The sequence below is a fragment of the Oncorhynchus keta genome, chromosome 1 (genome assembly GCF_023373465.1).
Source record: "Oncorhynchus keta strain PuntledgeMale-10-30-2019 chromosome 1, Oket_V2, whole genome shotgun sequence".
Taxonomy (NCBI): domain Eukaryota; kingdom Metazoa; phylum Chordata; class Actinopteri; order Salmoniformes; family Salmonidae; genus Oncorhynchus; species Oncorhynchus keta.
The window spans coordinates 63,075,144-63,098,228 of record NC_068421.1 but is presented as its reverse complement, the minus strand read 5'-3'; the positions used below and the strand labels follow the sequence as shown (position 1 = coordinate 63,098,228).

Sequence of the window (23,085 nt, the reverse complement as noted above, 5' to 3'; positions counted from 1 at the left end):
ACAGTACAGGTGCATCAAAGCTGGGACCGAGAGACTGAAAAACAGCTTCTATCTCAAGGCCATCAGACTGTTAAACAGCCACCACTAACATTGAGTGGCTGCTGCCAACACACTGACACTGACTCAACTCCAGCCACTTTAATAATGGGAATTGATGGGAAATGATGTAAAATATATCACTAGCCACTTTAAACAATGCTACCTAATATGTTTACATACCCTACATTATTCATCTTATATGCATACGTATATACTGTACTCTATATCATCTACTGCATCCTTATGTAATACATGTATCACTAGCCACTTTAACTATGCTACTTTGTTTACATACTCATCTCATATGTATATACTGTACTCGATACCATCTACTGTATCTTGCCTATGCTGCTCTGTACCATCACTCATTCATATATCTTTATGTACATATTCTTTATCCCCTTACACTGTGTATAAGACAGTAGTTTTGGAATTGTTAGTTAGATTACTTGTTGGTTATTGCTGCATTGTCGGAACTAGAAGCACAAGCATTTCGCTACACTCGCATTAACATCTGCTAACCATGTGTATGTGACAAATACAATTTGATTTGATTTGACAGGAAAATGGTCTAATTCACACACTTAAAGAGAACTTAGGGCAGCAGGGTAGCCTAGTGGTTGGAGTGTTGGACTGAAAGGTTGCAATTTCAAATCCCCAAGCTGACAAATCTGTTGTTCTGCCCCTGAACAGGCAGTTAACCCACTGTTCCTAAGCCATCATTGAAAATAAGGATTTGTTCTTAACTGACTTGCCTAGTTAAATAAAATAAAAAAAACATCACTAGGGCATCTGATCTAGCAAACTCACTAAACACAAAAATACTTTGTCTGTGTTGGCGAGCTGTATTTAAAAAGAAAATCATGCTGTGGTTTGGTGCCATCTGATTTGCTTAATAAAAGGAATTTGAAATAATGTATTATTTTACTTTTCATACTTAAGTATATATATATATATATATATATATTAGCAATTACATTTGCTTTTAATACTTAAATATATTTAAAACCAAATACTTTTAGACTTTCACTCAAGTAGGATTTTACTGGGTGACTTTCACTTAGGTAATTTTCTATTAAGGTATCTTTACTTTTACTCAAGTATGAATATTGGGGTACTTTTCCACCCTTGGTCTTACGTAATCATACGAAACAGAACATATCATAAATGGAGTGTCTCTGATTTACATACAGAATACAAAATGCTCTGAGACCAGATTGACAACCGATAGACCTACCTTTGAGGAGCCTACTCATCCAAGAAAGTGAATTTCATGTGATGTCCTTGGATTAATTTAGCTCAAGTCAAGTGGGTTCAGGTCATGGTTAAGTTGATACGCATTTAATTTGATGCGTGTCCAATAGTGACCTGTCCCCATCAAAAAGGAATAGGACAGGTTATGAATGAAAATCATTCTTGCCTTTATTTAACTCTCACTGGCTGTGACATAATACTGTTCATTATGAAATATCATGGCCTGTTAATCCACCCTCGACCACTGTGCCCAAGCCTATCTGGCAAAGGCCAAGTAGTGTTCCTTCTTAGTTTGAGCAATTATGGAGGACAGAAGAAAACATTTACAACAAAGTCACTGTCTTCCTTATTAAAACAGTTCAGTCCATACAGTTTCTTGCATAACCGTTTTAAATCAGATAATTACCCCGAATCATGTCACAAGCTCTACGTTTCCCCTTCAATGGATCTATAAGTCTAGGATGAGGTTAATGGCATATATTAAACTGAATGGGCTTCAGGCTACATATTAACTCCACAACCCTTACACCAGCCATATTTGTGTGCTCTTTATGCCACCTTGTGGACCAATTTAAGACCCGCACGACTGGTTTATTATGTTAGTTGGTCTCGCTCTACAGGCCTTGTCCTCAGTTCTTTTATTGCTTTTACAAAACAATGCCATAGATTTAATTAACAAACAATATATTAGTTTGAGTGTACATTCTGGAAAAATAACAATGGTAATACAACACGGCTTCAAACGCCGCTCATCCAATCAGCATCCAGGATCCAAACTACCCATTCTATAATTAAACATAAGACAGAGTTTAGAGTAGGAACATAGAATGAGTATGTTTAATGTCACCACATACTACAATCTTAGATATGTACAAACATACATATATTATTTTAAGATATGAGAACAACTAAATGACAGGAATGATTCAGCTTCAAATTAAAAAAGAAAGATCTCTTAATACTGTGCTCTGATAAAATGCTCAAAACATTAAAAGGAACAGAATGCCTTACAAGGTTCCTGGTTAAAAAGACCTACATGGTTAAAATAGATTACAGTACTTGTTTATAAAAATAAAGACTCTTTTAGATTTGGTTTACGTTTCCTGTTTCATTCTTCTACATGGACGGAACTAGTCTTCAAGGGGGAATGTGTCAAGTGGTCAGTGGCGCTCCCTTAGTGGCACATCTGTGATGTCATCTCTTTCTGTAGGAGACAGGAGTTGTAGTTTAGCAATATTATTATAGCAAAAGCACAAAAATGTGCTCGTAAAGATCACAATTCTAGGGTGCAAAACAGACATAACTAAAGGCAGCTTCCTTTACACAAAAGCCATGTAATGTCAAAGAAATTATTTGGAAATTAAAATGCATCCTTGCCTTTATAAGCTTGTGCAATTGTTTTATCAGCTCACATACCAACAAGATAGACAATTAAAATTATTTTTTTCCTCACTCACCAGTGGCTCGAGCTCCTTATGGTCTGTGAGGTTGAACTCTGTTACGAAGTAGTAGAAGTGCTTGTAACAGGTGTTGACGTGGGCCTCTGCACCCATCTGGCTCACACGATCAAAGTGGTGGATGTAGACGTGGACGAACACACGGAACAAGCGAGACAAAATCTTCTTAGCTACCTGCATGAAGGTCTTGGGGAAGGGAGTACCTTCAAAAACAAAACAAAAGATGACAAAAAAACATGAAGATGTGTCCTCCTGAAACATGTATGCTCTCAACCATATGTGTTTGAATCAGTCTACTTGTCAGATTCATTCTCAACTTTTTGTGTATTACAGGATCATGCTTGTATCACTTGAAGGAGACATGTGAGCCTTTAAATGACCACAGGACAGATGATTCATATTTTCCTTAATCCATCCAATAGCAGACCTGCCAACCCTGTCCAACTTTTTAGAGTACCTGCAAATTTGAGTCTACTTCCCCTAGCACACGCTGTATGAGAGTCTATAATGATTTTTTAGACATGGTTCCTAATCAACACTAAAAGCAAAATCATTTTGAAAACACAAAAACAAATGATCGCATCCACACAGAACGCAAACTAGCTACACAAAGCTTTAAGTAGGCTACCGCAAAGGGAATCTGAACGCTGTTCGCTAGTAGAGTCCGGAGTTTCAGCCTATTCAAAAGGTGCCTATTGTATTTCTTGCAGCGCATACATCATTTTCGAAGTTGATAAAATCTCAAATCTAGTGCAAAGGCATTTTAGAAGCATTGCCTCTATATCTAAAACCGGACACTTAATCCTTCTTCGCGCAGTCTTCTAAACTCCCGACTCCATTTAATGCCAACAATATATGTTTATATTTATTTTACAATTACAGTATATCGGGTTGGGTGATCCTCGTAATGTTACGTGGAAAATACAACTAATCGCACAAATGCGACCAGTTATTTTTCGTATTTAAATTGTATTTATTGCACTAGCAAATGCGTGTGAACTGCTGGCACTGAATGTCCATTTTATTTTCGCTAAGGTTAGCTTGAAACAATTAGTGTTTACCTTTCCACAACACATGGAGTCGAAAATGGATTTGTCCTGTGTTTACGTACAGCTGACAGTCGGCAAACTCAGCATCACAACAAACACGAGGGGCAGACACGTGGTAGCTACGTCGAATAATGATGTATTAATCTCCATGTCCGTTGACACAAACTCCGTACATGTCTGTGTGTTGCAGCTCGAGAATTGGGATGTTAGATTTTCTCAGTAGATATATTTGATTAAAATTACATTTAAAAAAATACAGGCCCTATTAATTTCTGCATACTTTAAACTAGGATCTCGTACCTGCTTACATGGACAGAGAATTGCGTAGTTGGTACGCAAAATGCGTGCATGTTGGCAGGTCTGTAATAGACGAAGTCCATCCATTTACACTATTCTAATAGCATTTTAACAATGCATTTCCAGGGACATGTGCACATGCCATGCCTATTTATACCCTACTGTGGATTCTGTGACCCATTTCTAATGCCATTGCTTGGCTGTTTCTACAGCTAGTCAGATACCAAGTTGTGTGGTGGGAGGACTGAAGAATGGAAGGTTAAGAATTTCTGTCTCTTTGTAGATGAACGAATACAGCTGTTGCACTTAGTAATGACAAAGCGATCAAGGTTCTCTTTTGTAACTCTGCCAAAACATTAAACCCATTTATCACAATGCTGATCCCAGCCCATGTACCTAGTTATCATTATTTGTACATACCGACGTTGGTGGGGAAGATGTGTTCGTTGTTGATCTGTACCTCAATCCAGTCCATCAGCAGGCTCATGTACTTTGGGGCTGGAACGGCTGTGGGCTTCTTGTACTTGTGCTCGTCCTGCCAGCGGTACTCGTACTTGGGCCCTCCGGACATGACGGGGCAGGTCTGGTCGGTGCAGGAGTCGCTGATGGTGCCGTAGATGAGGTTGATGCGGTTGAAGAAGTCCACCACGTGCACGGCCACCCAGTCATTCAGGTCCTCTCCATGGGGCAGTGCTACCGCCTGCTTCAGGTCCAGGCCTGCATTCAGAGACGCCTGGGCCTTCTTGTGCAGCTCGAAGCGCTGTGTCCCGGGCTCAAACTTACGCTTCGGCCGGAATGTCCTGTCCTTGTTGAAGACTTGCTTCAGGGCCATGGACATTGTTGCATGTGGCAGTTTATGTCTTAAATAATTATTTACTGGTTAGATGAAGGAGAAATAAACAACAGTGGAGCGATTACACACTGGTTTTATTCTTCTCACAGATTATTTTAGTCCTGAGGCTGTTGAAGGGTCAAATCTGAGAGGGGTAGAAAGAATAATTGACAGTGTCAGATTCACATAGATGCCATATTGTCAAATTCAGCAGTAACATGCAGTATTCCATCTGGTGTGGCTATGCCAACAAGGCCCACAATTTATTTCTTACATTTTTAATATTACAGTGCCAGTCAAAAGTTTGGACACACCTACTCATTTAAGGTTTTATTTTTTAAAAACTATTTTCTACATTGTAGAATAATAGTTAAGACATCAAAACTATGAAATAACAAATATGGAATCATGTAGTAACCACAAAAGTAATAAACAAATCAAAATATAGTTTATTTGAGAAATCTTCAAAGTAGCCACCCTTTGCCTTGATGACAGCTTTGCACACTCTTGGCATTCTCTCAACCAGCTTCACCTGGAATGATTTTCCCTACAGTCTTGGAGTTCCAACATATGCAGAGCACTTGTTGGCTGCTTTTCCTTCACTCTGCAGTCCAACTCGTCCCAAACCATCTCAATTGGGTTGAAGTTGGGTGACTGTGGAGGCCAGGTCATCTGATGCAGCACTCAATCACTCTCCTTCTTGGCCAAATAGCCCTTACAAAGCCTGGAGGTATGTTGGGTCATTGTCCTTTTGAAAAACAAAATGATAGTCCCACTAAGCCCAAAACAGATGGGATGGCGTATCGGTGCAGAATGCCATTGTAGCCATGCTGGTTAAGTGTGCCTTGAATTCTAAATAGTGTCACCAGCAAAGCACCCCCAAGGCGTCACACCACCTCCTCTAAGCTTCACGGTGGGAACCACACATGTGGAGATCATCCGTTCACCTACTCTGCATCTCACAATGACACGCCAATTGGAACCAAAAATATACAAATTTGTACTCATCAGACCAAAAGGACAGATTTCTACCGGTCTAATTGCTTGTTCCTTGGCCAAAGCAAGGCTCTTATTATTGGTGTTCTGTAGTAGTGGTTTCTTTCCAGCAATTTGACCATGAAGGCCTGATTCACGCAGTCTCCTCTGAACAGTTGATGTTGAGATGTCTGTTACTTGAACTCTGAAGCATTTATTTGGACTGAAATTTCTGAGTCTGGTAACTCTAATGAACTTATCCTCTGCAGCAGAGGTCTTCCTTTCTTGTGGCGGTCCTCATGAGAGCCAGTTCAAGTGCGACTGCACTTGAAGGTACTTTCAAAGTTCTTAAAATTTTCCGGACTGGGAAAGGGGGATACCTAGTCAGTTGTGTCTACCGCGTTTAACCCAAACCCTCTGAATCAGAGAGGTGCGACATCCATGGCTTCGGCGCCCAAGGAACAGTGTTTTAACTGCCACGTTCAGGGTCAGAACAACATAATTTTAAAAACCTTGTCAGCTCGGGGATTCGATCCAGCAACCTTTCGCTTACTGGCCCAACGCTCCGACCCTCCAGGGCATTAACTTTGAACAAGGCACACCTGTTAATTGAAATGCATTCCAGGTGACTACCTCATGAAGCTGGTTGAGAGAATGCCAAGAGTGTGCAAAGCCGTCATCAAGGCAAAGGGTGGTGGCTACTTTGAAGAATCTCAAATATAAAATATTTTGATTTGTGTAACACTTTTTTGGTTACTACATCATTCCATGTATTTGACATTTCATAATTTTGATGTCTTCACTATTATTCTACAATGTAGAAAATAATTTTTTAAAACCTTGAAGGAGTCGGTGTCCAAATTGTTGACCGATACTTTGTTAAAACAATCTGCATCACCATTAGTTCTGTTTGGTATGAATGAATAATACTGTAAGCATTTGTGGTGTCTCTGTCCATTTCTGAGCTCCAATTAACTGATAAATCATGTTTAAGCACTGATTAATAATCACATAATCAAATTATTTAACCATATTTAACTACCAAACCATAAAAATACACTTCCATGACTGCTGTCATAAGAGTAGTAGGTTCATGGAAGTCTGTCCACATCAATTTAGAGAAGAATAACACCAACCAGTTACAATGTTACAAAAGTGAGTGTTGTTACAGAGTAGACTAGATAGTTACCATGTTGCAGAGTGAGGTTTTTAATTAGAATGTGGTTACAATGTTGCAAGCTATACGAGTCATTTCCTATTTTTTACATTTATTTTACGGCCTGGTTCAGCCAAGCGAGTCAGCATGGACAACCTTGCACGATTTTATGAAGTGACCTCAGACAATAACGCCATTTCATATATTGAAATTACTTATAGGCCTATATGTAGACAGCTGACATCAGAAGTATAAAGTGGTCGGAGGCAAAAGTGAAAAACATAAATCAAGCTAGTTAGTACATGATGTAGCATTGCGGTAGCCTGCGCGCTGATGCTAATGTTGGTTTCGTGAACGATGAGGGCGCGTGACGAGGCTACGAAGTTTATTCATGACGTGAAAAAAAGGACATCAATCGCACTTGTTGCATTTCGCATAATAAAGCTAAGCATAACCTTCTCATCGAAATATTTATCATTATTACATTTCACGTAAACATAACGGAGTAAATTGCTACCGAGCTGACGGTGACGAAATTCGATTCCCAACCACTTTCCTCGAACTTAGAGACACCACTTACTTGTTCCGCTTTACTGAGCCTTCTTTAGCGATGTTCCCTTGAATAAAATAAACTTTGCTAATCGTTTTCAAATATATAACAAAAGCTACATTATGATTAATGTATAAGAATACGACTCACAGCGCTAAGTCTATACTTTATTAGGAAACAAAAATAAGCCCCTCCCTACCAAAAAAACCCCAACTTCCTTTGATCAGACGTCACTGTACACCGCCCGAGGACAGAGTGGCGCACCTCAATGAGGCGTGCACAACTCTATCATTAGGCTGGTAGCCTAATGATATGCCTACAAGTATCTTGATAATTCAAACAAAGTGAATTGTTTGACATCATATTAATCTAAGCAAGACTGTTGTGTCGATGATATAGCTATGGGTTTGAATTGTTTCCTCATAGTTTTCGATTTTAAAGTGTTGTGAAAATGTCAATCTCTCGTGGAAGTGACAAACTTGGTAACCGATATTGTGAAAATGTAGACAATTTCACAACTCAAAAACCAAATGAATCCCATATTTCTGATCTTAAAGTCTGTTTCATAATTTATTAAAAAATAATTTCCTCAATTACTTGATATACATACACCATATTCTGTGACATGTTTTATTCATCATGACGTGTTAACAAATGTATAGAGAGCTAAAGCACATACATAGAAACAGAATTCATACTAGACCTAATTATATTCTCAGGGAATTACACTTTCAATATGCAGTTTTACAATTCTAACATGTACCATTTTTTAAACGTTTCTTCCAAACTATTCAAACCAACAAATGATGCAGTCCTGAGCTAATAAAAAGGCTGTTCTAATATGAATTACTTTCATTACAGACTCACATTTGCGTCAATAAGGCTTGTTGAGCTGTTTACTGTTGCTGCCTGTTTCTGAAGCCGTCAGCTTGTTCCCAGTTCATAAGAGGCTCATTGTCTGTCTCAAAGATTGCATTGTGTGGTGCGGGGACAGAGTGTATCTTGTCCCTGGACTATTTGAGAGGCTCAGACGCGTCTGTGGTCCCCCCAGGCAGAGTTTTGTTGGATATAGAGTAATAAAAGCCTCGCATGCGCTCCTCCACCTTCACAAAGCCTGGCCGGTCCTCGTGTCTGAGAAGAGAAAGATCAGACACTTTAGACTTGCTGGATCTCCTTTGGGCAGCAGTGTGGTCTAGTAGCATGTGGTGTGAAAATGAATAGGTCTCTGGTTTCTCACTTACTTGTATGTCCAGCAGTCCTTCATCAGAGCATACATTTTATCTGGACATCCAGATGGACATTCCATGCGGCTCCCACTGGCAATGAAACTGATCACCTCAGGACCTTTCATTTTCTGATCACATGTGGTAAAAAGACAGATGAAGATCATCTCAACAGCTCCTTTGTTGGAGGCTGTTATTATTCAACCTTTATTTAACTAGGCAAGTCAGTTAAGAACAAATTCTTATTTACAATGACAGGCTAGGAACAGTGGGTTAACTGCCTTGTTCAGGGGCAGAATAACAGATTTTTACCTTGTCAGTTCGGGGATTTGATCTAGCAACCTTTCAGTAACTGGCCCAACTCTCTAACCACTAGGCAGCAGTATACATCTTTAAATGTTTGTTGTGTATAGATCTTGCTGCTGCTGTACAGATAGTACCTTGTATGGTTTCCCTCCAAAAGAAAAGGCTTCCCACATGGTGACACCGAAGCTCCAGACATCACTCTTGCTGGAGAATTTGTGGAAATTCATGCATTCTGGAGCATACCACTTCAGCGGCCATTTTCCTGCAGTGCGTGCCTATGTACCCACGCACACACATGCTTACCATACTACATGAATAATGTACATATGAAGAACTGCATCATTTAACTATATAAAACAGAGCAACTAAACATTATAGCACATGACACATGCAAGAGACTTCTACCTTGTAATAGTTGTCATCAGCACCCAAAGCCTTGGACAGGCCAAAGTCACTGATCTTGGCGAACTGTTGGTTGACCAGCAGGACATTGCGAGCTGCCAGGTCTCTGTGCACAAAGTTCTTCTCCTCCAGGTATTTCATTCCCATAGACACCTGGTGCATCAGCCCCACAATGTTCTCCACTGTGACCTTATCCCTGAGAGGTAGAGAGACAGAAAGGGAACTCAAATTCCCAAACTCAATTCTCATGGTATTTAGCTTCACTTTGCTGAGCTCATCATCACTGTTTGAGTAATAGCAGGGCTATCATTAATTGCATTTCCATAACTCTCTATGATCAATTTCACTATTAAGAGAAAAACATGCCTTATGATATACTGTACTACACGTGGGAAATGATTGCCCTTACTTATTGGTGGAGAGGAACTTGTTGAGTGGCCCAGCAGAAGCCATCTCCATCACCAGCATCAGGCACTCAGCCTGGCAGAGCCCCAGCATGCGGACGATGTAAGGGTTACTCAGTTGGTGCATGATCTCCGCCTCCCTCATCATCTCATCTTTCACCAGCTTCTCATTCTCACTCTTCAGCACCTTGATGGCCACATCCGTGTGGCCCCTGGAAGCACACAATCATTTGTGATATGTTATCAATAGGGCCCCATGTTGTTCTAAATCTTAGCCTCTAACTAGGGTTCAGAGTTTTTCCTGATCAGCTCACTTTCTCAATAAAAATAATTATACACCTCTGTGACATAAAACGTAGTTACCAGTTGTTATAAGTGGCTCTAGGCATGAGGTTATTGGTTCTAAACTCAGGTTCTGATGTTTTGTTTTCATTCATCCAAGATGAAACACCCCCCACCCCCCCTCACTTATTTGTCTTGAAGACTCCTTTCTTGACACAGCCAAAGTTGCCTGAGCCGAGCTCCACCTCGTCAATCATCAGCTGCTCCCTATTGATGAAGAACTTCTTCAGGTCATTGGGGTCATGGTAAGGGTTGACAAATTCACTGCAGTCCATGGGCAGCATCTGACGGTCTGTGGGGGGCGAAGTGTTGACTTCCGTGGAGCCCCCAAGAGGTACTGTAAGAAAGGGCCAAACCACAGGTAAATGTCATAAAGACACATACAATGATTTATTTATGTGTATTTTGATGGAAAGGCCATGTGTGTCTGTTGTAATGTTAGTGACCTACCTCCAGGTGGCGGTGTGTATCTATTTGTTCTGGACAACCGCTGAAAGAAATGTACTTTATTCAGTAGATCTGTGTGAATGAAGTTGGAAAGTACTGTATCTACCATGGATAAATTATAAAATGTTCTTGACACTCACCCCTGAGGGCACAACCGGAGTCTCTGAAAATGCATTTGAAAAATAAGACAATTAATTAAATTGCATAGGGGACACATTTTGTGAAAGGATAAGAAGAATGTGATGATTTTGATTCACTTGAGAACAAAATGTTGGTTCAGTACGTTTGGCATTGTTGCGGTTCACACATGGTTCCCTCAGAACTGTCACTAGCCCATCAGGCTTCATCTTAAGATACTCAACCAGCTGCAGTGTAGAAGGGAGGGAGAGTGGGGTAAACTTTAACATGAGGTAGCAGACATAATACATTTGAACCAATTTGTTGAAGAAGACAGAACAGTCTACCTGCCACACAGTGTCAAATTTGGTTCCCTCTGGCATGGAGTACTTCCCTGATTTGTCATGTAGGATCTGGTAATGGTAGGCCGTTTTTCCGTACACCAAAGAAAGGGCAAAGGTGCCGGACTCTTCCCTGTCTCTGACTCTGATGAGAAAAAAAAACATTATAATCATTGTTGTGAGTGTTTTGGGATGTGATGTAAATTGTTGTGTTTGTATATAAGGGAACTAAGATATATGCTTGCATATAAGGGAACTAATGGGACTGCCCCGTTAGAGCTCCTGAAAGATGTTCCCTGTGGTGCATCAAGTTTGTTGGAACCTCTCCAGCGCGCTGATTGTAAATAATGACTAATTTAAGATTCACTTTGAGTGTCCCTGTGTAAGACTTACCACGACAGGGACTTTGGATGGAATTGGACTAAAATATATTAAATGACTCACAGGAACTTTCCGTCTGGCTGTGCCCTGGAATAGAGTCGCCTCTCCCCCTCCTGGCGAGGGATCTTGCCGTGGTACCAGGGCATCCTCTCATGGGCAGTGGTGGCGATCAGCTTCTCCAGCTGTGGGGCCTGGCTGATGATGGCCTGCTCCATGGCCTCCCCCTGAACACAGATAGACAGTTAGTCAACCTGAGCCTACACAGGGCCAGCAGACTAACAACAGTTATCCTACTCGTGCCAAGGTTCTACAGGGCATCAGAGATGCTGTTGTTGTGACCCTGCTGCCTATTCTTCAGCCAACCCTCACCTCCAGGTTCCATGTCTGTCGTACATACTCCCTCAGCATGTTGTCCCTCAGGTTATCAAATACGCCTGCTCTAATGGGGTTGTCTGGTGAGCGCAGACAGGGCTTCTTCAGATTGCACACTAGGCCATCTGAGTCCTTACTGTAGAACTCACAGAGCTCCGCTGGCCCACAGTGGGGCTTGCCACCCGCAATACAGTAGGTGCCATTGAGTTGTTTCTCCACAGAGTAGTGGTGGAAGTCCAGGTCCCATATCAGGGAGATTACGTAGCCGCCCAGGCTCCGCAGACACTGGCGCAGCAAGAACAGCCCGTCTGCCATGCCTGCCAGCTTCAGGTGCTCCTCAGCCTCCGAGCGACTGATGCTGCCGTAGAAGAATGGCAGTTCTGTCGCAGGGTCTGTCGCCATGTCTGAGTCTCCTCAGGAAGTACGAGGGAAGACTCCTCAGTTGGAACGGTTGGAGATGTCTGGAAGCTCCTGATTAAAGATCTATACAGAGAGAGAATGGAAAATAATAATGCATTATTATTTTCACAATAGTCATATGACCATAAGTAATGCTAACTACAGTATGTTTTCCAGATCATAGTTTTTCTCTAATTGAGGTTGTTGATGACGGTCTACAGTCTTCATCAGAAACTCCATCTCAGGGATCCAGAGGAGTATCTGGGGTATTTGTGTGGTTGGGCTGTTCTGGGTGCAGTAAGTGAGAGAAATAGTAGGCTATGCGTGTTTCTCTACACCGGCACAGACTGGTGTTAAGCACAGCCACAACAGGAAATGCACCCGCCCCCATCCTCCTTCTCCAAGTCTTCAGTTTCTCACTCTGACGTTGAACAGGTGCTGCTGTTTCTCACATTTTCCCTGAGCTGTTCAACACACTGCTGCACATTTCAATGAAGATTATGAAAACAAATGTCCTTTATAGACACATGAAAATACAGAAACAAAATATTTCAGTTGTATCCCCCATCAGTATTTCTTTAAACTAATTTGTGCTTTATTCTGACTATCAGGAGAATGTAAAAGAAGTGTAGACTGCAGTCTGTGCAATTACCATCAAAGCAGCTGGTGTCTGCTCTGCTGTGAGGTAGCTTTATTTGATAACAAGTGGAAAATGCCTGTTGGTGGGTAAGACACAGATGAGTATCATAACTTTTTAAACGCACACCAGACAACTATCAAGATCACATGATATTCACACACAGAAGCAGAAATAAAATAAGTCTAGCAGGCAAAATAAACAGTTGGATCAGTTAGCATAGTGATGTACTGAGTTTTCTATTTGCGGTTTTCACATAACTTCCTATTTTCTGTTTAAATTGACAGCCTCATTTTGGAAAATGGAAGCTTTAGCAAATCAAAAATGTTAACTGTTGGTGTGAGTCATAGGTCAGGGTGGTTTTCCTTGGTTTGGTTTGTAGTTTGAATCAACTGCTAAAATCAAACTTCAGTTTATTACACGATACACAATATACTAGCAGCTCCTTATGGGAACTCTTCATTCCTATTTGTCTTGTAAAAAAGTGCAAACTTATGGCCCATGGCCAATATTTGATGTATTGTTTTAGAGATGAAGTCCCGTGCTTTGTGAAAGGCAGGTGAGATATGTCAAAAGGAGGGTGAAGGTAAAGACTGGGTCATCTTTGTCTATGTCTGTTTATGTTTGTGTTTATGCTTTTAAAACTGTGTTGTGATTCAACCACAGTTTCCTGGACGTACAGTATCCACGCCGGACACACAGACACAGAGCCACAGAGAGACGCTATGTGCCGCAGCATACATAAACTCCACCATTGCCGGAGAGCTTCAAATCCCCACTCACCACAGTAAAGGGACAGTGGTACAAAGACATGTTGTACTGTCAAAACTGTGCCGTTAGTATGCACTTGTTGACATTTCTGAAATTCCATTGATGTGAATGGCTAAAACTGACTTGTGTTTAGTTTTATTTCCTGTCTTTCTTATCCTTGTATTTTTATGAGCGGAATCAGCTAAAAGTCTGAACGACAGAATAAAGTACTTGAGAATAGCCATGAAAGTCAGTTCCCATGCAAATGGAAAGATGTTGAGCATAAAAACCAATCTGTCAGAGAAGAAGATGTATTGTCAACAAGAGACTTGTTGACGAGGAAATGTCCACATTTTCTTTTCTAGTTCCCTGAATTTATGAGTGAACACATAGACAAAACCATAAATGTCTCACCACTAGCTCAGTAATCGGAGCATAAATATGCTGTTTGCTTTTGACCACCTCAATTCTCTTCCCTGATGTTTCTTTCCTTCCAGTCCAGAACAGAAAACCTAAATGGAGATCAACTTCTGATAAGGGAATACACTATATATTAAAGCAATAAGGCCCGAGGGGGTGTGGTTTATGGCCAATATACCACGGCTAAGAGCTGTTCTTATGTACAACGCAACGCGGAGTGCCTGGATACACAGCCCTTAACCGTGGTATATTAGCCATACAGTATATCACAAACACCCAAGGTTCCTTATTGCTATTATAAATTGGTTACCAACATAATTAGAGCAGTAAAAATATTTTTTTTGTCATACCCATGGTATACGGTCTGATATACCACGGCTTTCAGCCAATCAGCATTCAGGGCTCGAACTACCTAGTTTATAATCTCTTTTATAAATGGCCAAAATACCACGGCTAAGGGCTGTGTCCAGGCACTCCACGTTGCGTCGTGCTAAAAAACAGCCCTTAGCCGTGGTATGTTGGCCATGTACCACACCTCCTCAGACCTTATTGCTTAATAAAACTATTTTTGAATGTTATACTGCTTCATAAGGAAAACAAACCAACCAAGACAAATTTCCCTAACAATATATAGAGCAACCCAGATGTCTCTGGGTTTACAAAACAGAGACTGACAGTGTGATGGATATTTAACTGCATCAGCACTTTTTCCAATACACTTCTACAAACATTACCCATGCTGCTAATATTCAAACGTTACATTCCAACAAAATTACTTTTTTCCCACAAGACATTAAACTCACATCAAAACCAGCTGTAGGCCTATATTCTCCCCTGGTAGACCCTGCATTCTCAGTAGTGCTTTGCCCGGAGGTTGGTTGGGGTTTACAGCTGAGCCAATATAGGGCATACTGTAGCAGCAGGTTGGACGGCTGAACCGGCCGACCCTTAGAGGAGTCCCAGGTCCTCTCGGCAGGCTGAAGGCCATAGATTTAAAGAGCGGAGAGATAGCAGAACTGTGTTCTGACGCACAACTTTTCCCATGCAAGTCCTTGTGACTGTGAGCTCTACAATAGAAATGCCTTGTCCACTGTACCACAGAGGACAACATGATAGAGGGCCCTTGGTTTAGCTATAAGACATTACATTAATCAACTATAAGCAGTAAACTCAGCTTTGCTAAATTCAGTCGTTGGCACATGGCCATGATCTGTAACAATAATACATATTTGCCATGTATTTCATATGTAATCATAGTCATATAAATAATAGCCCATCATGTTTTGCCATTAGAGTGTTCAAAAGATGATTGAAAAGAAACGTTATATCAGAAACATGATCTGTTCTGTAAGTTATGCTAACAAAAACATTCCTAAATCATTAGATACACAACACCTAGCTATTTTTATGGATTGCTTTGGCTACTACTAAATATAAATGTGTTCAATGCGGAAATGTTGTTTTTTATATAGTGGTATAGGCCTTTAGAGAACAAAGAGACCACACAATGTTGTTTTTTATATAGTGGTATAGGCCTTTAGAGAACAAAGAGACCACACAATGTTGTTTTTTATATAGTGGTATAGGCCTTTAGAGAACAAAGAGACCACACAATGTTGTTTTTTATATAGTGGTATAGGCCTTTAGAGAACAAAGAGACCACACAATGTTGTTTTTTATATAGTGGTATAGGCCTTTAGAGAACAAAGAGACCACACAATGTTGCTTAAGAATACCTACAGTGTTTGCAGAAACAACCACAAATAGGCCTACAAACATCAAACATACATTGAAATGGTAGAAGACTCTAATAAGTAGTTCATTTAAAGTATGTGGCTGAGACTGCTACCTAGAAAACAAATAATATTTAGAAATTGCTTACTTCAATGGAAAATCAATAAGGGACTTAATGCTCATATTTTTCCTAAACGTAGAAGACTATTGCTCATTTCAAATCAAGCTTTTTGAATTTCTTGTTCTGCTATTGTTTCATGCAGCTTGCAAAATGCTTGACTTTCTGGGTAGCTGACAATTGTCCCTCACCCAGCCATATTTAGCCAGTCGAGCTTAAGACCAAACCCAAGAGGATAATCAAGTATTTTTTTTTTTTTTTTACATTTAAGTCATTTAGCAGACGCTCTTATCCAGAGCGACTTACAAATTGGTGCATTCACCTTATGACATCCAGTGGAACAGCCACTTTACAATAGTGCATCTAAATCTTTTAAGGGGGGGGGGTGATTTTGTGACCCCTAACTCTCTAATTCTCCCTGGAACGACAACACATCAGTCTTAGTGATCTGGGTTGTGGCACCTCTGTAATGAGTTAGCCAATATATAGAATGAAATTGCCCAAGTCAGCCATACATCACCAGGGCACAGTTTGGCCAGTAAGGTTTAAACCAGGGCTCTATCCCAACAGGCCAATCAAGTTGTTTCTTATAGATTCTTATAGAACCCATTACTGGATTGCATTATGTTCAGAATATTTCAAAGAAGTATGAAGGTTAGTCTGTCGTCTAGTTGAGAATGAGTATTTGTTTAAAACGTCATAAAAATACAGCCCCTTATTTTCATACAAAGCACAGTAACCTATTTTGTCATATTTGTCTGATTACAAGTGCCAGCAAGTCTCAAAATAGAATCTACAGTATAATTCAAAAGACAATTACAAGCAGTAACGACACACATGAAACACGGGTGTGTCTACTTGAAAATCGTACCCCCTTTTGGTTTTCTATTCATATACACAATGAAAGCAACTATTTATAAATATAATCTCTACTTTTGAAGCCACAGCTAGAATGTCTTTGCGCACTGCGGTGAACCCATATTGCCTGTGTTACAGCACAAACTCTTCTCATAGAAACATATTAACAGTTTTAAATCTGTTTAAGACACTGGTTATAAGGAAACAAGTCATAGAAAAGGAACATTTCAAGAACAATCTTTTACATATATTATTGATATAAATGCAGTCTAAAATATTGTATTGTATACTTCAAAGTACATTCAAGTAATAGACTTTCAACTTGATCTTTTTTCCATCTCCAAAATACAGCCGAAACAAAATCCTTGATTTGGTTAAAAGAGATTCATCCTAATTCCTCAACTGAAAATGAGTGAATAAAAAGACAGAACTGGCTTTTTAAATGAGATGGACTCACCATACACTATTTCACTGGAACTGAGGAAAGAAGTCAGAGATCTTAGTAGATTGGCCTCAGAGACAGAGAGCTGCTGAGTCTGTCGATCTGTATAGGTGACAGAGAATATGCATCTGCACTGCTGAGTGAGGGCACGAGTGAGGGTTCAGGAAAACTATGTGGGTTGATTGATACAGCCCTGGAATCTTCACTAAGCTACTTCCTCACCTCAGCTACATGAAACCCTTTCTACTATACTACCTTTTGTTTCATGAAAAGGCAGACATAAAAAAATAGCACAATTTCAATATCTACAATCATCTGACACAGCTGACCCAGTTTTCTGTATCCAACTGTTGACCACGGCCCTCCAGCAGCGAGGCTATGGTGGAGGTTTTAATGGTTACATGGAACAGCATTCCATTTCAGATATCTCTTTGTTGGAGGCCACATGTCAGAACAGGGCTAGTGCATGCCCTCAAAATCACCTACAGAGGGCGGTCTGGATTAACTATTCAGGTAGACCTAACTACTACCACTAATAACAAGTCAAGTGTATGTGTAATATGCATAGGAGACATGCAAAGGAATTAAGTAGGATAATAACGCTGGCAAGTTGCTGTTACTACTACAGTTGTCTACTAAATGTCTTCTATGCTCGCTTCGATGCAAGCAACACTGAACCATTCATGAGAGTATCATCTGTTCCGGATGACTGTGTGATCACACTCCCTGTAGACGATATCAGTAAGACCTTTAAACAGGTTAACATTCACAAGGCCACAGGGCCAGACAGATAACCAGGACGCATACTCATAGCATGCGCTGACCAGCTGGCAACCTCTCCCTGTATCAGGAATCAGGTAAGATCCAAGTCCAGACCGTGTCGAAGTAACAATCTTTATTGCCGCAAACAGAGGCAAAGGTACAGGCAGAGGTCGGAAATCCAGATAGGGGCAGAGGTACCGAACAGTAGGCAGGCTCAGGGTTAGGAGCAGGCAGAGTGGTCAGGCGGGCGGTTTAGGGTCAGGACGGGCAAGGGTCAAAAACCAGGAGGGCGAAAAAGAGAGAGGCTGGGAAAAGACAGATGCTGACAGGACAAAATGCTGGTAAGCGTGACAGACAAGACGAACTGACAACAGGGAAGATGGGCGACACCTGGAATGGTTGGAGACAATAAACAAAGACAGGTAAAACAGATCAGGGTGCAACACCCTGACCCAACCTGTAATACCTACATGTTTCAAGCAGACCACAATAGTCCCTGTGCCCAAGAATGCCAAGGTAACTTGTCTAAATGACTATCGCCCCGTAGCACTCACAACTGTAGCCATGAAATGCTTTGAAAGGCTGGTCATGGCTCACATCAAATAAAATAAGATTGAATTGGTCACATACACATATTTAGCAGATGTTATTGCGGGTGTAGTGAAATGCTTGTGCCGCTCTGATATCCCAAAATTATTTCCGGCTGTACGTAAAATAAGAAAAATGTTCTGGACTAATAATGTAAGAAATTATACAACAACAAAAGAAATACTGCAAAGTTGCTTAGGAGCTAGAAGCAGAACTGCCAAATCTGTCGGCGCCATCTTACTACACTACCAATGAGACAGCCCACTCCAATTCACATACCTCCCAAACAGATCCAAAGATGACGCAAGTTCTATTGCACCCCTATTTGGCCCTTTCCCACCTGGACAAGACAAACACTTATGTGAGAATGCTGCTCATTTACTACAGCTCAGCTTTCAACACCATAGTGCCCTCCAAGCTAGCTCATCCCTAAGTTAAGGACCCTGGGACTGAACACCTCCCTCTTCAACTTGATGCTGGACTTCTTGATGGGCCACCCACCACGCTGATCGTCGACACAGGGGCCCCTCAGGGATGCATGCTTAGTCCCCTCCTGTACTCCCTCTTCACCCACGACTGCATGCCGACGACACAACAGTGGTAAAAGCCTGATCACCTACGATGATGAGACAGTCTATAGGGAGGAGGTCAGATACCTTGCAGTACGGTGCCAGGACAACAACCTCTCCCTCAACGTCAGCAAGACATAGGAGCTGATAGTGGATTACAGGAAACGGAGGGCTGAGCAGGTCCCCATTCACATCAACAGGGCTGTAGTGGAGCGGGTTCCTCGGTGTCCACATGAATAAGGATCTATCATGGTCCAAACAAACCAACACAGCAATAAACAGGGCACGACAATGCCTCTTCTCTTAATCTTTCAAATTAATAGGACATGCTGCTTTAACATCAGGACTCCCTAAAAACAGGCCACTTCGATACAAGTGTCTTTTCCTAGAAGGTTAGGAGAACATTTTCGCTAACCCTAACCATATGCCTAACCTGCTACGAAAAGTCATAGCTGTATCGAAGTGGGGTGTTTTTAGGGAGTACTGCTTAACATCTTAAAGGCACTGCATGGTCAATCCATTGTCTGCATTGGCTGTGCAGCATTTATGGTGATACGGCCTCTGCAGAAGTCAGGGCATTCAAAATGATCTTGCATTGCTGAGCAGCGCAGAGCTGTTGAGCAGAGCTGTTGTGAAGGAATTTATCAAGGAAGTGAGTTTGTGTTTATACAGTACCTCCCGCCCCCACCTACTGTCAAACAATCATGTTACTGTGGTGCTCTACGGAGCCCTCCGCATTGTTAAAAAATATTGGAGGCACAAAGTGATGCGGTACAGAGATCAATTTGGCTACTGCGTGCCTCTGGAGTCTCTGCAATTGCATCAACACCCTCCATAAGGAGTCTCTGACCACATTTTCACATCAAGCATAAATTGGCTCTTATCTAAGCCAGTTAGGTAGGTTAGGAGAATTAATGGGGCAGGTTAGGAGAATTAACTGGGCAGGTTAGGACTAACGTAGCAGGTTAGCATAGCCGGTTAAGATAATTAACATGGCAGGTTAGGAGGACTAACCTAGCAGGTTAGGACAATGCAGTTAAGGATAGGAAAAGGGTTAGTTAGGGTTACAAGGAAGCAGCAAGCAGCCACTTCTAAAACGGTCTTGAGTGGCAACCAATCTGCCCAATTAGCTGTTATAGATTTCCATACACCCACCTATTTCACAAAGCCCACTTTCAGATGCATGCAGTTGAAGTCGGACGTTTACATACACTTAGGTTGGAGTCATTAAAACTTGTTTTTCAACCACTCCACAAATTTCTTGTTCACAAATTATAGTTTTGGCAAGTTGGTTAGGACATCTACTTTGTGCATGACATAAGTCATTTTTCCAACAATTGTTTACAGACAGATTATTTCACTTGTAATTCACTATTACAATTCCAGTGGGTCAGAGGTTTGCATACACTAAGTTGACTGTGCCTTTAAATAGCTTGGAAAATTCCAGAAAATTATGTCATGGCTTTAGAAGCTTCTGATAGGCTAATTGGCATCATTTGAGTCAATTGGAGGTGTGGATGTATTTCAAGGCCTACATTCAAACTCAGTGCCTCTTTGCTTGACATCATGGGAAAATCAAGAGAAATCAGCCAAGACCTCAGAAGAAAATTGTGGACCTCCACAAGTCTGGTTCATCTTTGGGAGACATTTCCAAATGCCTGAAGGTTCCACGTTCATCTGTACAAACAATATTATGCAGGTATAAACACCATGGGACCACGCAGCGGTCATACCGCTCAGGAAGGAGACGCGTTCTGTCTCCTAGAGATTAATGTACTTTGGTGCGAAAAGTGCAAATCAATCCCAGAACAACAGCAAAGGAGCTTGTGAAGATGCTGGAGGAAACAGGTACAAAAGTATCTATATCCACAGTAAACTATATTGACATAAACAGGAAAGGCCACCCAGTAAGGAAGAAGCCACTGCTCCAAAACCGCCATAAAAAAGCCAGACTACGTTTTGAACTGCAGATGGGGACAAAAGATCGTAGTTTTTGGAGAAATGTCCTCTTGTCGGATGAAACAAAAATAGAACTGTTTGGTTATAATGACCATCGTTATGATAGGAGGAAAAAGGGGAGGCTTGCAAGCCGAAGAACACCATCCCAACTGTGAAGCACGGGGGTGGTAGCATCCTGTTGTGGGGGTGCTTTGCTGCAGGAGGGACTGGTGCACTTCACAAAATAGATGGCATCATGAAGGAGGAAAATTGTGGATATATTGAAGCAACATCTCGAGACATCAGTCAGGAAGTTAAAGCTTGGTCGCAAATGGGTTTTCCAAATGGACAATGACCCCAAGCATGCTTCCAAAGTTGTGGCAAAATGGCTTAAGGACAACAAAGTCAAGGTATTGGAGTGGCCATCACAAAGCCCTGACCTCAATCCCATAGAACATTTGTGGGCAAAACTGAAAAAGTGTGCGTGAGCAAGGAGGCCTACAAACCTGACTCAGTTAAACCAGCTCTGTCAGGAGGAATGGGCAAAATTCACCCAACTTATTGTGTGTAGCTTGTGGAAGGCTACCCGAAACGTTTGACCCAAGTTAAACAATTTAAAGGCAATGCTACCAAATACTAATTGAGTGTATGTAAACCTCTGTCCCACTGGGAATGAAATAAATAAAAGCTCAAATAAATCATTCTCTCTACTATTATTCTGACATTTCACATTCTTAAAATAAAGTGGTGATCCCAGCTGACCTAAGACAGGGAATTTTTACTAGGATTACATGTCAGGAATTGTGATAAAACTGAGTTTAAATATAGTTGGCTAAGGTGTATGTAAACTTCTGACTTCAACTGTATGCTAGCTATGCATATTTGAAATACTATTTAGGTTTTACAAAGTTTTTCATTTCCAAACTCCGAATCAATTGGGCATCCCCAAAAAATAACATGGTCACTGTTATAGAACGTTTATTTTGATTAGAGTCCAATCTAAGAGCCAGCTGTGAACTGCGTTATTAGGCTATTACTATTAGGGAAGTCGCATTTCTTTCAAAGAAAGCATGTAGCCTAAACGTTTTAATCGAACTAGTATATTATAAAATAAGTATACCATTAAGAACAAAATAAATGTATGTATATGTTATTGCATAATGTTGTTTATAGTTGTGTTTTAAAACATCCCCTTCTTGGGGCCCTTCGTTTTCTGAAGCACGGTATCGGCAAAAATCTTTGGTGTAGCTCCTCTGTGCGTAGTGTACAGACGCGGCCATTACCATTTTTACTTCCTGGTTTAGTACGCAGCAGTGAGAGCGAGCGCGCAGGCATCCAGCGCGTATCTGTGGCAGTGAGACCCTGGGAGCAAGAGAGGTCCACTCACTCACTGTACGATCATCCGCTCAATACAGACATAACTTTTCAAGGTAACTGACACGTCTTGAAGTAAATCAAGAGAAAGACACCGGAAACCCTGAAAGGTGACCATAGTGAACTTGGACAGGGAGAAGGAAAAGGTACTGGACCCTAATTTGAAACTTCTTTTAAACTCATATTTCATAAACCTAGTGTTCACGTTTGTCTATGTTATGAGAGTACAGTCGATTCCGTAAAAATGGTTGACGACTTCATTCGAAATCTTACATATCGATTTTCCAGCTGTTTAAAGTAATTTTGCACAACTCGAACATTTGCATGGGAATGATCAGGTAGTCAGACTGTGGCATTTTGTCATGGCGTTGATTTCTCAGTAAAGTAAAATATTTTGAATTAACAACATTGTTGGGGGATATTTCCTTGTTTAATTGCATTGAGGTTATAATGAAGAAACTGTCAAGGATCCAGACATTTCCCCCCATTTGTTAGATTCAGTTAAGTGAAGTGAGGACCGTTATTTGTAAAGCTGAACCCATGTGGGCGATG

General features: G+C 41.0%; 3 protein-coding genes across 8 annotated transcripts in view; 1 reads left to right on the top strand and 2 right to left on the bottom strand.

The window, feature by feature from the left end:
* Positions 1 to 1,912: 1,912 nt before the first annotated feature.
* On the bottom strand, positions 1,913 to 7,836 carry LOC118390479 (MOB kinase activator 3A). 2 transcript variants are annotated; one of them, XM_052457578.1, is made up of 4 exons: positions 7,640 to 7,836; positions 4,517 to 4,972; positions 2,751 to 2,953; positions 1,913 to 2,497 (listed from the first exon to the last, which is right to left on the bottom strand). In XM_052457578.1, exons 2-4 carry the CDS (start codon positions 4,932 to 4,934, stop codon positions 2,468 to 2,470), a joined length of 651 nt encoding a protein of 216 aa, XP_052313538.1. In that variant the 5' UTR covers positions 4,935 to 4,972; positions 7,640 to 7,836; the 3' UTR covers positions 1,913 to 2,467. The 2 variants fall into 2 exon arrangements, with proteins under 2 accessions (XP_052313538.1, XP_035636980.1); XM_035781087.2 differs by having other exon boundaries at positions 4,517 to 5,073; positions 7,640 to 7,835.
* Positions 7,837 to 8,166: 330 nt separating this feature from the next.
* Positions 8,167 to 17,451, bottom strand: LOC118390472 (tyrosine-protein kinase ZAP-70-like). Of its 3 annotated transcripts, XM_035781076.2 has the most exons (14): positions 17,318 to 17,451; positions 12,996 to 13,059; positions 11,942 to 12,427; positions 11,636 to 11,796; positions 11,198 to 11,336; positions 11,017 to 11,098; positions 10,874 to 10,896; positions 10,737 to 10,776; positions 10,413 to 10,623; positions 9,950 to 10,156; positions 9,544 to 9,736; positions 9,273 to 9,413; positions 8,851 to 8,963; positions 8,167 to 8,740 (listed from the first exon to the last, which is right to left on the bottom strand). In XM_035781076.2, the coding sequence occupies exons 3-14, from the start codon at positions 12,344 to 12,346 to the stop codon at positions 8,623 to 8,625; spliced, it is 1,833 nt and encodes a 610-aa protein (XP_035636969.1). In that variant the 5' UTR covers positions 12,347 to 12,427; positions 12,996 to 13,059; positions 17,318 to 17,451; the 3' UTR covers positions 8,167 to 8,622. The 3 variants fall into 3 exon arrangements, with proteins under 3 accessions (XP_035636969.1, XP_052313528.1, XP_052313527.1); XM_052457568.1 differs by lacking the exon at positions 12,996 to 13,059; XM_052457567.1 differs by lacking the exons at positions 12,996 to 13,059; positions 17,318 to 17,451 and having other exon boundaries at positions 11,942 to 12,642.
* A 5,019-nt stretch (positions 17,452 to 22,470) lies between these two features.
* adamts10 (ADAM metallopeptidase with thrombospondin type 1 motif, 10) overlaps positions 22,471 to 23,085 on the top strand; it is a 62,492-nt gene continuing 61,877 nt past the window's right edge. For all 3 annotated transcript variants that reach the window (XM_035781063.1, XM_035781053.1, XM_052457465.1), the window contains exon 1: positions 22,471 to 22,679. The gene's annotated coding sequence lies outside the window, so the exon portion shown is untranslated. The remainder of the gene's footprint in view (positions 22,680 to 23,085) is intronic.

Coding starts and splice junctions, on each gene's coding strand:
- LOC118390472 (XM_035781076.2), bottom strand. CDS start 12,346: ATGGCGACAGACCCTGCGACAGAACTGCCATTCTTCTACGGCAGCATC. Junction 11,797..11,941: donor GACAGACATGGAACCTGGAG/GTGAGGGTTGGC, acceptor ATCTGTGTTCAG/GGGGAGGCCATGGAGCAGGC. Junction 11,099..11,197: donor AATTTGACACTGTGTGGCAG/GTAGACTGTTCT, acceptor TCTACACTGCAG/CTGGTTGAGTATCTTAAGAT.
- LOC118390479 (XM_052457578.1), bottom strand. CDS start 4,934: ATGTCCATGGCCCTGAAGCAAGTCTTCAACAAGGACAGGACATTCCGG. Junction 2,954..4,516: donor CATCTTCCCCACCAACGTCG/GTATGTACAAAT, acceptor TTGTTTTTGAAG/GTACTCCCTTCCCCAAGACC. Junction 2,498..2,750: donor ATAAGGAGCTCGAGCCACTG/GTGAGTGAGGAA, acceptor TGTCTCCTACAG/AAAGAGATGACATCACAGAT.